This window comes from Entelurus aequoreus, linkage group LG04, assembly GCF_033978785.1.
Source record: "Entelurus aequoreus isolate RoL-2023_Sb linkage group LG04, RoL_Eaeq_v1.1, whole genome shotgun sequence".
NCBI lineage: Eukaryota > Metazoa > Chordata > Actinopteri > Syngnathiformes > Syngnathidae > Entelurus > Entelurus aequoreus.
In genome coordinates, this window is record NC_084734.1 from 51,656,956 (window position 1) to 51,670,990 (window position 14,035).

Genomic DNA, 14,035 nt, shown 5'->3' on the forward strand with positions numbered 1-14,035 from the left:
CACACAATTAGTGATAATCTTCACAAATAGTGAAAATTTAAGAGTTTTTATTGTGTATTTCTGGATATGAAACATTAAGCAGAACTCACTTGGTACTGCAGGCCGGTGCAGAGGACGAGGTAATCGTAGGGAACCTTAGCACCGCTGGACACCAGCACGTGTTTGGACTTCCTGTCAATGGCGACCATCTTGGCGGCGATCTCTGTGACGCAGGAGCGTAGTGGCAACAGTTGCAGGTCTCCGCTGCTGTAGGCATGGCTGCAGGAGGCGGTAAATCATGTTCAGAACCAGCATGTTCAACACAGGGCTGGTACAGCACGTACTTGCCTTGTGGACAGGAACTTTGCACCTTGGAGGCTGCTGTTGTCAGGGAAACCATGCGTTGAGATGAGGGTGAGGTTGTTGAATCTTAGGTGGGGACTGCAGAGACATTTAGATTGACTTAGAACTTTGTACTTCCTGGAGGGGTCCTAATGCTTAAGTCCACGTTTGTCTAAAAACAAAGGTGCAGCTAGCTGGGCCGCGTCAGAACCACTTATAGCTAATGTTTTTTTAAATTTGTTTTTTTATATGTCCCATCCATCCACTCAGGCAAATCATATTGTTGATGTAGATGCCCATATTTTCTTTACAAAGGAGAAGTGGGGGATATTTCTCTTGTTGACCTATTTGTATTTTACTTGATTAAATGAATATATTTAGTAGGGGTGTGGGAAAAAATCAATTCGAATTCGAATCGCGATTCTCACGTTGTGCGATTCAGAATCAATTCTCATTTTTTAAAAATCTATGTATTTTTTTACTTATTTTTATTTTTTATTAATCAATCCAACAAAACAATACACAGCAATACCATGACAATGCAATCCAATTCCAAAACCAAACCCGACCCAGCAACACTCTGCAATAAACAGAGCAATTGAGAGGAGACACAAACACGACACAGAACAAACTAAAAGTAGTGAAACAAAAATGAATATTATCAACAACAAAGCACTTCCTGTCAATGAGAGAGGACGCAAAGAAAAAGGCTCCGCTTCTGCTACCAGAGTTTTTGTTAAGTCTGCAGATTTTGACCACTGATTTGCGATGATTTGCGATCACAGCCACAGGAGAGTCACCTGGCATCTTCGATCTGATTTTGGTCAGTTGAGAGGCACTGATACGTTGAAATAAGGCGTGTTGGAAGAGCCGTTAGCCTAGCTGAGAGAGCACGGACACAGAGCAGGAATGTCATTGTTTTGACTGCTCGAAGAAAAACAACATCTTAATCTACGATTTGACTCCCTCGAATGGCCTTGATGCAACCAAAAGCTACGGCGAGTTTACAGCTGTTTTAAAGTGATTCCGACTTCGCAGAGTGATATAAGTTGACAGGCTGACACCTCAAATTGATCTCTGAACGGCGCAAGAGGCACTGACGTCAGCGACTGCCGCGATGCGAAAAGGTAAAGGAAAGACCGAAATCCCGAAACCTTCGGGGTCAACTGATACAGGACACAAATGGGAACAAGATTTGAGGCTGGACACAGGACATGATGGGAATCAAGAAGGGATACTACAAAAACTATTCCATGAATTTAAAGAAGAAATTATAGAAAAATGGAAAGAAATGATCGATGGATGGAAAGATGATATGAAAGAAATTAAAGAAGAAATTAAAGAAATGAAAAAAGATCTGAGAAAAGCAACAACAGAACACAAACAAGATGTGAAAAGTCTGCAGCTAAATATAGAAAGTCTGCAAACTCAGAACAACTCCAGAAATAATGAAGCCACTGAAATGAGCAAACAAATGAAGACCCTTCAAGAAGACAACAACATGCTGAGGAATATCATAGATGAAATGGATCAGGATAAACGAATGAATGATATTATCGTAACAGGGCACCGAATTAAACCAAGATCCTATGCGAAAGCTGTGAATAATGAAGGGGAACCAGATGAAACGGATATGGTCTCAGCAGAACAGCAAGTGGTCAACTTTCTGCAATCAAAATAAATTGAAATTGACATTAATACCATCGAAACATGCATCCCACTGAACGGAAGAAACAACAATGCCACTCCAGTCATGCTCGTGAAACTCGTAAACAGAAAATCCAAAATGGCACTGCTGAGACAGGGAAAGAAGCTGAAGGGAACAAGTTTGTACATGAATGAGCATCTCACAAAACGTAATGCTGGAATCGCCAAGAAAGCACGCGACTTGAGGAAGCAGGGAAAAATCCAGGGAACTTGGAGCGCCAACTGTAAAATCTACATCAAGCTGAATGGAGGTCCAGAAGCAAGAGTACTTGCTGTCCATGACAGCAAGGACCTGGACAATTTTTAAAGTTTACACGGCTACCACAACAACGATGATAATGGACTCTGACGGAAAACAAGCACCTAAATTCAGCATCGACACCACTATGTTCCAAGGGACGACTAAACAAGAGGACCTAGATTCAGGATTGCATCCACCTACACTTATAGAGATTATTGAAACAACATCAAAGATTGTTGAACAAGAAAATATGGAACTAAAAAATTTCTGCAACAAAGATCACAAAAACCAGGATTTGGAAAATGATGTAGATCGAGATACACATTTTTCTCCCACATTAGTAATAATTGTTTTTATTATACAGATGAACAATATAATAGCAACATTAAATGTGATAACAAATTGTCAATTATTCATTTTAATAGCAGAAGCTTGTATGCAAACTACAACAATATTAAGAACTTTTTGGAACACATCAACGAACCCTTCAAAGTGATTGCTGTCACAGAAACATGGATTGATGATAAAAAAGGAATAGATTTTGATCTGGAAGGATATGAACTAAACTACATCAACAGAACCAACAAAAATGGAGGAGGATTAGCTGTGTACGTGATGAAGAACCTGGGGCCGTACTTATCAAGCTTCTTAGAATTACTCCTAAGAAGTCTGCTAAGAGTTGACTTAAGAGTAAATAAATTCTTCGCTGAAAGCTGCACTTAAAAGTTAGTTATCAAGCGTCTTACTCACACTTTCAGCGAAGTGTAGGACTGAATCTTAAGTGTCACACTCAGAGCTGAATTACGACATTACTATGTGCCGTAAACGGAATTTTAGGTGACGTCATTTCTGTGTCCATAGAAATGACCAATCACGGAAGGGAATCCGTTGTCTAAGAATAAAGAAATATCTTGGAAATATTTAAGTGGACAATGTGAGTGTATATTTTGACAATAAACTACAAAATAATACAAAACAAACTAGTCCCTGCCGGCACTCACGCTACCGCTCCCTCTCTTCTATCGCCCACACACTCACTGACGTCACTCACCTCACGGCCACACACATACGCTACTGTCATAACATTTTCTTTCCAATTCATTAATTAGGCAACTAATTTGAAACTGGTGTGGGTGGCTCTATATATACTAGCCCACTGCAGACACATGCAGAAATCAACAAGGAATCGAAAAGTATTAAATATGTGACAAAAATAATATCCGCTCTGTCTAAACGATACCGTTTGATCAGCTGCTCGTCATCAAAAAAAAAAAAACATTGTTCCGTTCCCTGAACGTTCGCGCACGTCTCTCTCGCCTCAGTGCCATCCCCTGCTGGCAACTCCTAACCACTTAAGACACCTCTGAAGGTCTCTTAAATATCGTGGAGAGTAGGAGTGATTCTTAGACTTAAGAACGTTGATAAAAAGCTTTTATTCTTAAGTTTGAGAGTAGGACTAAATTTCGCAAATTCTCAGGACTTAAGTGTAAAATGGCACTCTAAGAAGCTTGATAAGTACGGCCCCTGAACTACAAAGTGGTAAAAAACATGTCATTTGCTATAGATAATATCTTAGAATGTATAACCATTGAAATATGTCAGGAAAAAAAGCAAAAACATATTCATCAGTTGTATATATAGATCACCTAAGTCAAGAATAGAAACATTATTGTGATTACTTATGGAGTATATTGTGAATAAATTGAGAACAGGAAGTGAACAAAAGTTTTAGCAACTATGTAAAGGAAAAGGGGTACGATTAAATAAGCTCTGCTTCTTCCTACTCCTTTTCAAACATGTTGAAAAGAGAAACTGGAAATTGTGATGTATCATGTTGTATGCTTGCATGTTCGAAATAAACTCAAACTCAAACTCAAACAGTATCAATATTAGTTACAATTTCAACATAGCAGTGATTAAAAATCCCTCATTGACATTATCATTAGACATTTATAAAAAAAAAAAAAGAACAATAGGCTTACACTTGCATCGCATCTCATAAGCTTGACAGCACACTGTGTCCATTATTTTCACAAATAATAATTATTATTATTTATTATTATTAAAGATAAAATAAGTCATATTTTTGGTTCATTTAATAGTTAAAACAAATTTACATTATTGCAATCAGTTAATAAAACCTTGTCCTTTACAATTATAAAAGCTTTTTACAAAAATCTACTCTGCTTGCCTGTCAGCAGACTGGGGTAGATCCTGCTGAAATCCTATGTATTGAATGAATAGAGAATCGTTTTGAATCGGGAAAATATCGTTTTTGAATCGAGAATCGCGTTGAATCGAAAAAAATCAATTTTGAATCAAATCGTGACCCCAAGAATCGATATTGAATCAAATCGTGGAACACCCAAAGATTCGCAGTCCTAATATTTAGTGCTTTGAGCAGCCTGACCAGAGCAGGAGAGAATAGAAAGAAGAAAGAGCGGGACAAGTCAGAGAGAGACAACAACAAAAACAACAACAATAGAACTACTTCAGCAAATAGGATATATACAAATAAATAAAGTGAAGTGAATTATATTTATATAGCGCTTTTCTCTAGTGACTCAAAGCACTTTACATAAGGAAACCCATAACCTAAGTTACATTTAAACCAGTGTGGGTGGCACTGGGAGAAGGTGGGTAAAGTGTCTTTCCCAAGGACACACAACGGCAGTGACTATAGGATGGCAGAAGCGGGGATCGAACCTGCGACCCTTAAAGGTGCCATATGTAATCATTTCATGTCAAGTCATCATTAAATGGCCCTGATATGTCAAAAGGCATTAATAAGTAATGTTCTCTTTGAATATCTTTATAACTGATAACGGTAGTTCAGCCGGGATATGCTCATTTCAAAATTAGATTTACAGCCACGAAATATTGTTATTGTTTTCATTTCGATGCCCCGCCCTCCACCGTTTGACCAATTAAAAAGTCAGTGAGTGTGTCACATCCAGGTTGCCAGTTACGCACCGCCCTCTTCTTCGAGCTACTGCTACTGGTAAAGTTACTAAACATGTCAGACCTTAGTAAATCTAAAAGGCATCGCTACGATTCTCAACTTATTCATGACAAAGCCAAGAACAAAACAAGGATTTGTATCAGGGATGCCTTTGAAAGATGGATTCGATTGAAGGCTGAGAAGATTTTTTCGCCTGAAGCCAAACTTGCTAATTTCCTCCTTGATAGGTAAGTAAGGCATTTCCGTTTTCTTATTACTTGTAATAAATAGAAATGGACATTTCGTATGTAAACTATATTGTCCAATACAGTCTATGACCTTGTCTAACAAAGCTAGTATGTTTGTGCAATGAATGCTTAGTATGACACATCGACATACAGGCTAACGGGAGAAATATATGCCCGTTAGCCTGTATGTCGATGTGTCATCGAACTACGTGGCAAAATATATTTTCGACAAATAAAACCTATGTGGATATGGGTAGTGTCAGTGCATATTTCGTTCTCAATATGCTGATACGCTGAGGAAATGCGTTCCAACATTAGCACGGCTAATTACGGTTTCTGGTACTGTACGTGCATCAGGCCCTAATGTGGTGGTATTTGCTTGGCACAATATAATGCATTATATGTAATGATTTTCTACTTAAGTGTATTGACATGGTAGTAGGCTATATGATTTATGTGTAACACGGTTTTCACATAACGTGGGTTGGCTCATAGAATTGCACTTTGCACTGAAAGATTGTTATGTGCGTACATGGAAGAGAATGCAGTGTGTCAGGTTGGATGCAACATGGAGTTATGCTGAATGAAATGTGGCGGTAATTTTACTGTTGGCCTTGGATTGCCATCAAAGTAGGCTTATGCTATATATATTATATATTCAATCAATGTTTATTTATATAGCCCTAAATCACAAGTGTCTCAAAGGGCTGTACAAGCCACAACGACATCCTCGGTACAGAGCCCACATACGGGCAAGGAAAAACTCACCCCAGTGGGACGTCGGTGAATGACTATGAGAAACCTTGGAGAGGACCGCATATGTGGGTAACCCCCCCCCCCCCCCCCCTCTAGGGGAGACCGAAAGCAACGGATGTCGAGTGGGTCTGACATAACATTGTGAAAGTCCAGTCCACAGTGGATCCAACACATCAGCGGGAGTCCAGTCCACAGCGGGGCCAACAGGAAACCATCCCGAGCGGAGACGGGTCAGCAGCGCAGAGATGTCCCCAACCGATGCACAGGCTAGTGGTCCACCCGGGGTCCCGACTCTGGACAGCCAGCACTTCATCCATGGCCACCGGACCTATGCAACTCCCCCTCGCAAGGGACAGGGGAGAAGAGGAGAGAAGAAAAGAAACGGCAGATCAACTGGTCTAAAAAAGGGGGGGTCTATTTAAAGGCTAGATTATACAAATGAGTTTTAAGATGGGACTTAAATGCTTCTATTATATATATATTGTTATATATAATTATTTCGATGGTGCTCCGTGCGGTCGAACAAGATATTTTAGCAGGGAAATGCCAACAATCTGTCCCGACTCCCGACGAAAATACTGCTGCGTAACTTTACAAATACATTTGGCTAATCGGTGGCAGAGGAGTTAGTGCGTCTGCCTCACAATACGAAGGTCCTGAGTAGTCGTGAGTTCAATCCCGGCCTCGGGATCTTTCTGTGTGGAGTTTGCATGTCCTCCCCGTGACTGCGTGGGTTCCCTCCGGGTACTCCGGCTTCCTCCCACCTCCAAAAACATGCACTTGGGGATAGGTTGATTGGCAACACTAAATTGGCCCTAGTGTGTGAATGTGAGTGTGAATGTTGTCTGTCTATCTGTGTTGGCCCTGCGATGAAGTGGCGACTTGTCCAGGGTGTACCCCGCCTTCCGCCCGATTGTAGCTGAGATAGGCTCCAGCGCCCCCCGCGACCCCGAAGGGAATAAGCGGTAGAAAATGGATGGATGGATGGAATAATCGACATCAGTTACATGTGGCATAATTAATTAGTAAACCATCTTGCAAGAAGCATAAACAAGAGAAACCTACAGCGTAGGACTCGTTGATTGCCATTTGAAGTTCCTTGGAGTAGGATTCGGATTCGGCAGCGTATCTGGCAACCTCAGACATGGAGAGTGGAAGGGGACTGCAGAATTTTGACCATGAATGCAGTACCATTTCTGACCACATTACTACATATGGCACCTTTAAGTTGCTCTACCAACCGAGCCACGAGATTGCCAAAGATTATAAAGAAGAACAGATTAGTGAAGTAGATGGTAATAACAAAGTAGTGGAAATAAACATTATATCACTACAAATGCAACAATAAAAATACCAATATATTTATCAATATTGATTATGAAAACCAACAATTAACTCTATTATCAACATTTATAATCGCATCAAATGCAAAAATACATAAATCCAATAAATACTTGAATTACAAAAGAAAGCAGATAAAGAGGGCATGGGGGGCAGACTATATTACCTTTTACATTGTTATAGTAAATATAGGTTAAGCTTTAGGAGTGTGCTGTGTTTGTGATGTGGAGGTGTATTTGTATGGCTATAATTGACTACACTTGTATGTATGAATGTATGTTTGCTGAAGCATGATAATATGCATGATGAGTATATGTATGTTGTGCATGTGTACGTACAGTATCTATGTATGTTTGTACAGTGAAAGTGAGTGTGGATGTGGATGTATGTACAGTGTGTGTGTGTGAGTGTGTGTGTGTGTATGTATGTATGTATGTATGTATGTATGTATGTATGTATGTATGTATGTATGTATGTATATATGTATGTATGTATGTACGTATTAGGGCTGTGAATCTTTGGGCACCACAGGATTCGATTTGATTCCATTCTTGGGGGTAAAGAGTCGATTCAGAATTGATTCTCGATTGAAAACGATTTTCGATTTAATATCAATACTATTTTTAGTAACATTGGGTGCTAGTTCTATGATTAACTACATTCTTCCATAAAATAGATAAACAGCTCTGATAAATTTCTATATTACTTCAAAGCAAACTAATTTAGTTGGATGAAATTCTACCCAAACATTCACTTAAGTGGCTGGAAAGGACAGATTTCAGTTTTTGTTTTTTGTTTTAAATCGATTAAGAATTGTTACAAATAAACATTGCGATTAAAACCAAAAAAATGTTTTTTTTTTGACACCCCTAGTATATATGTATGTATGTATGTATGTAAAATATATTTGTCTCCCAGTATGTGCGGGAGCAAAAAAACTGCCCCAGCCAACCCAAAGCCTGGTCACCACTAGTATCCAGCACCTATCCATCCGCATGTCCAAGTCCCCTGCCCATCCTCCACCAGACACCCCACCCGGCAAAAGGCCAGAAAGGCCCAGCTTCGCGCCTGTCAGACTTGTCACTGCCTGATTGGCAGCCTGGCACACCTGGTGGCAATTGCCAATCAGGCAACTATTTATACCTGCCCCGCCCTTCAGTCATTGCTTGAGGATTTTCAACTGTCTCCAGTTCTCCTTGATTCCTATATCCTGTTGCCTGTTTCCTGGTTCCTGATTCCTGTTTTCCTGCATTTCCTTTGGACATTAAAATCATGTTTTCCTGCAACAAGCCTGCCATCTCTGCATCTTGTGGTTCGTCACCAACACTTCCTGACAGAATCCTCAAGCAAACAAAACAAACCCCGCGGAGATTTCTATGGCAGAGAGGCTTGACAGGATTCTGGCGCTGATGGCCGAATCGAGAAGTTTTGCCTTGTTTCAAGCTCCCTCCCACCCATCCCTGTCGTCTGTGGGCCTCTTTGGGGACGTATTGGATCCATCCCTTGAGAGGGGGGCTATGAGTAGCTAGGGAGAAACAGCTACTTCTAACTCCAGTGGATCTGGCGCAGATGCCGCCATCCTCCCCGGTGGGCCTGCAGACGCCGCCATCCACCCCGGTGGGCCTGCGCACGCCACCATCCACCCGGTGGGCCTGCGCACGTCGCCATCCACCCCGGTGGGCCTGCAGACGCCACCATCCAGCCCGGTGGGCCTGCGGACGCCACCATCAACCCCGGTTTTCCCTCCAAAGCCGACTGTGCAGCCGCCTGCTGATCCGGCTCCACCTATGCCGACTGTGCAGCCGCCTGCTGATCTGGCTCCACCCATGCCGACAGTGAATCCGACTGCTGATCCGGCTCCTCCCATGCCGACAGACGAGCCACCTGCTGATCCGGCCTGCTGATCCGGCTCCTCCCACGCGACAGACGAACCGCCCACTGATTCGGCTCCTCCCACTACGACGGCATCGTCTTCAGCGGCTCCTCCCAAGGCGTCGCCAGCTTCCTCGTCTCTGGCGGGCCGTCCCACGCCGTCACCAGCTTCCTCGGGTAACTGCCTTGCCCTCCAGTCAGTGCTTGAGGATTGTTAGCTGTTTGTGGTTTGCTGTCTCCTGGTTCCTTGTATCTTGTATCCTGTTTCTTGTTTCCTGTTTGCTGTCTCCAGTTCTCCTTGATTCCTGTATCCTGTTGCCTGTTGGCTGTTGCTTGTTGCCTGGTTCCTGATTTCTGTTTTCCTGCATTTCCTTTGGACATTAAAATCATGTTTTCCTGCAACAAGCCATCAATCTCTGCACCTTGGGGTTCGTCACCAACACTTCCTAACAGCGCCCATTGCCATGACACCCCAGCAGACCTGCCGCAGCGATCAGACGCCGAGGCAGCAACACACATATACACAACAAACCACGAAAAAGGAAAAAAAGAAATACATAAATAATAATCATAATAATAAATAAATACATTCAACAAATTATAAATACATAAAAATAAAAAAATAAATTACAATTAAATTAATTCAAACAAATAAATTACAATTACATTAAATTAAACAAATAAAATGAAACTGTTAAAAAAATTAAAATACTTTTAAAATCCATGAGAGAGGGAATACTGCGTGGCAGCTGGGCAGCACTGCCATATAGCGCCTATAGCTAATGTTGTAAGCAGTGATCTAGAGGGAATGGAAGGCGCAGAACAACAGGTTTGTTGTGTTGGTGTAGAAGTGATGTAATGATGCAAGCAGCATGAGACAATGTTAGCATGCTAATCTGCAGCAGAAGGTGGATTGAGGCACATTGTTACTGTCTGCATGCAAATGAGGCGCCGTGCTCCGCTATCAGGTGTCGACAGACGGCGGCCGTGACCCTGGAGCTGGACTCAAGCCCAGCCAGCTCTTTATCCATCTGACCCCATGCTAGATGGTAAAGGGGTGGAGGGGATTTACTGCTGCTGCTGGAATCAGTGCGCGGGGGCGAGCCAGGGTTTGGGTAGAGCTGATAAGGGCCTCCAGCAGGCTGACCCACCATTCACCCTAGCCTTTAGTCATGGCCTCATTACTCAACTCATTAGCGGCAGCTAACATGGGCGCTGACAGGGAGGCTAATTAAAGGTGACCAGCGCCACACATGCTCAACACCAAACAGCTGCGCTCTCCACTGACGCCTTCGCCATTTTGCCAGCCGCCACTCAGCACAAGTGCTCTGCTTGCCTGGCAGCTTTAAGCTTGTCCAGAATCAGCAACCTGCCGCTTTCTATTTCAACAGTAGACTACTATTACATTGAAATAGTACTACTATTATAATACTTTTCTAACAGTAGCATTATAATAGTATATATTATAATATAGTACTATTATAAGACTGACCCACTTGCCTACTCTTTGGGTTTTTTATCTATTTTAATAAATGGTTTTGTCTATTTTAACCTACACCGGATTACATTTAACAAATAATACTAATAAATTAATAATGTGCATTACATATAATATATTATATTATATACAGGTGTGTAAGTCGTTAATATGACACACAGATGTGTATTAAGAGTCCGTAATACAACACACGGGTGCATAATTACTGTAGGTAACATGACACATGTGTGTATTTACAATAGGTAATATAACACACAGTAGGTAGCATGACACACGGATGTGCATTTACAGTAGGCAATACGACACATGGTAGTGCATTTACAGTGGGTAATATGACACACAAGTGTGTATTTACAGTTGTCCAGGGTGTACCCCGCCTTCCGCCCGAATGCAGCTGAGATAGGCTCCAGCACCCCCCCGCGACCCCAAACGGGACAAGCGGTAGAAAATGGATGGAATATGACACACAAGTGTGTGGGTATAACACACATAAGTTGTTATTTTGTTTTCCTCATGCTTCCATTGCAAACTTAAGACTTGCGCTGAATGTTGACTAAGTAATCTTATGTGCGGTAGAACTCACCAGAAACAAAGCACCTCAAGGAAGGACAGGCCCGTGTTTGACGCCCCCACCAGAACAATTCTGGCATTGACAGTGACCTTTGGCTCCATGGTCAGCTTGCGGCTGATGAGGCCGAGAGCAAACGGGGCCTTAGCGAGAAGAAAACAACAACAATGTGTTACTTTTGCTGGTAGCCGCTCAGTGACTGCAGGGCATGTGGCAGCCTCAAATAATTGGTGTCATGTTCAGAATAATGAATAATAATTAATCTTAATGATTGATACTTATAAGATACTGACTGTGTTATGTCAAGTGCTGTACACAGCCGAGGATCACTTTTACACAACAACCTCTTTAACGCTATAATAAAATTAAAAAAAATATTTGATATGATAGTTGATGTAAATAAATTGTGTTTAGTGTCTATGAAGTGTCACAACAAAAATCATTATGTTGGTTGTTCAGTCTGTGTACTGTTTTTATTGAGTATAGGTCTGCAATAAAATCCACCATGGGGCCAGAGAAAGTGTCAGTACTTTGATAAAAAAGATGAGCAACACTTTGTAAAACGAACTATTGGCAAAGTACAAAGGTACCTTTTCTTCCCTTTCTCTTTCTCTGCTCATCACCGTCTTTGTCAACGAGTGTTCAATAGAGTGATATTAAATGTTTCTTTTATCATTTACATGTATTTCACATTGTTTTCTATACTAAACTATAAAAATTATCTATTCACGTCTTTTTACGATGGCTGTCAAATGATTAAAATATTTGCTCGTGATTAATCGCATTTTGTTCATAGGTAACTCAAAATTAATTGCGATAATCGTAGAAATTGTTTATTTTTCGTCATTAATAAGTGTACCTTGGACACAAAATGTTCACGTTTTTAATGCAATGACTGGACAATTAATTTGCTTTAATAAGATTTTTTATAAAACAAAGGGATATGAACATGCTTTTAAAGAGAATAACATTTTGTTGGTGTCTTGCCAGAGTTTGTATTTTGTAGAAATACAGAATTTTGATGATTTTTTGGGAGCCTTTGCATTTAGGGGAGATGAGCTACACTTCTGTGCTTAGATAGCAGTTTCACATATTAATAACACAAAATGTGGATTGTTACATAATGCTTTGATTGTCAAAAATGTTAGGTGATATTATTTCTACCTGAATAAATGTTTCTGAGATTCTGTACTTTACATATTGAACAAGTGAAGCACATTCATAACTCTGCATGACAATGTTTCAACCTTTTTTACCTACTTATTAATTACATTTAATATTCAGCCAGTTAAATATTTTGTAATTGCGGCAGATCAGAACAGGTTATAAAAGAATATACCATAGCGATGGTAATATTGTGTAGTGAACTGTAATTACTCGATGTGGGCTCCAGAGGGCAGTGGCAGGCATGCCTGCAGTAATAGACCTTGTCTCAGTGGTAGCGAAGAAGAAGACGAGTTGCTCAAAGACAGTCTACTTCCTTCATATCGCGGCTGCCATTTCCAATACACTTAATTTCAATCTGCCAGAAAACATTTATTTAGGTAGCAATATCACAGATTAACGCGGGATAACAGAATAGCATGATCGTATTGTAAGACAATTTTTTTTGTTGGTTAGACCAGATAGATAGACTGTTATTGTGAAGCCGCCAACCGGACGTGTATGATTGGTACGTATGAGAAAAGACTTGACATGTTTTGACAAAAATCTCCAATAAAAGCCACTTTAAATTTCCTCTCTACCGTCTTTGTTTCTGCTGAGCTTGAATTGCATCTTACTAAAGCAATTCGAGTAACAATCTACATTTTATGTCAGTAATGCACTTAATTGTAATCCAAACACGGATGTAATGTTACGGCGCAAGTGCAGGCCGCCGCGCATTCCGCCTCTCACTCTACTGTGCACTCCGCTGAGCGCGCCTCGGGACACGCCCACGGGGATTCCTCTCCTGCAGCAGCCGCGCCTCCGCTCAACAATCAACACACCTGACGCTGTTGAGACATTCCCTGCCGTCTTGAGCCAGCGTGTCCTGCGTTCCAGTGCCAGAACGTAGCTACTTGTACATGTACAGTAAGCCTTTCACGTCGCTAGCTTCCTTGCAAATGTGCTTCCTCGCTCTTTGTGTTTCCCCTCTGGTCTGCTCATTGTGTCCTTCCCTGTGTTGCCATCCAACAGCCCTTCGTCATCCCCTGGTTTCGAGCTGTGTGTCTCGTCTCCCCGGATCCCCCCTGGACTTCTTGCTGCCTTCTTGGATCTCTAACTCACGCCTGCCCCCGGATAACGACGCCTCGCTCCAGCCCCTGATCACCTGCCTGTCCCTGGACCTCCGAGCCTGCCTTGCCCTTTATGGACTTCCGCACCGATCTCAACACGCACCTTCAACACCACTCTGTAACACCCAACATAAAATCGCTATACATAGTCACACCGTATACATTTGGACTAGTCACACACTTCATTTATATATTTTAAATAAACATGTTGCATGCTAACGACGTCCGTGCATCCGTACCGTCTCCTTCTTACACGTGAAGCTCCT

General features: G+C 41.6%; 1 protein-coding gene across 4 annotated transcripts in view; it reads right to left on the bottom strand.

Moving 5' to 3' along the window:
- cfap61 (cilia and flagella associated protein 61) overlaps positions 1 to 14,035 on the bottom strand; it is a 49,932-nt gene that overhangs the window by 14,645 nt on the left and 21,252 nt on the right. For all 4 annotated transcript variants that reach the window (XM_062045203.1, XM_062045204.1, XM_062045206.1 and 1 more), the window contains exons 16-18: positions 11,509 to 11,636; positions 328 to 420; positions 90 to 258 (exon numbers count right to left, since the gene is read on the bottom strand). In XM_062045203.1, the coding sequence (XP_061901187.1) occupies positions 90 to 258; positions 328 to 420; positions 11,509 to 11,636 (390 nt within the window). The remainder of the gene's footprint in view (positions 1 to 89; positions 259 to 327; positions 421 to 11,508; positions 11,637 to 14,035) is intronic.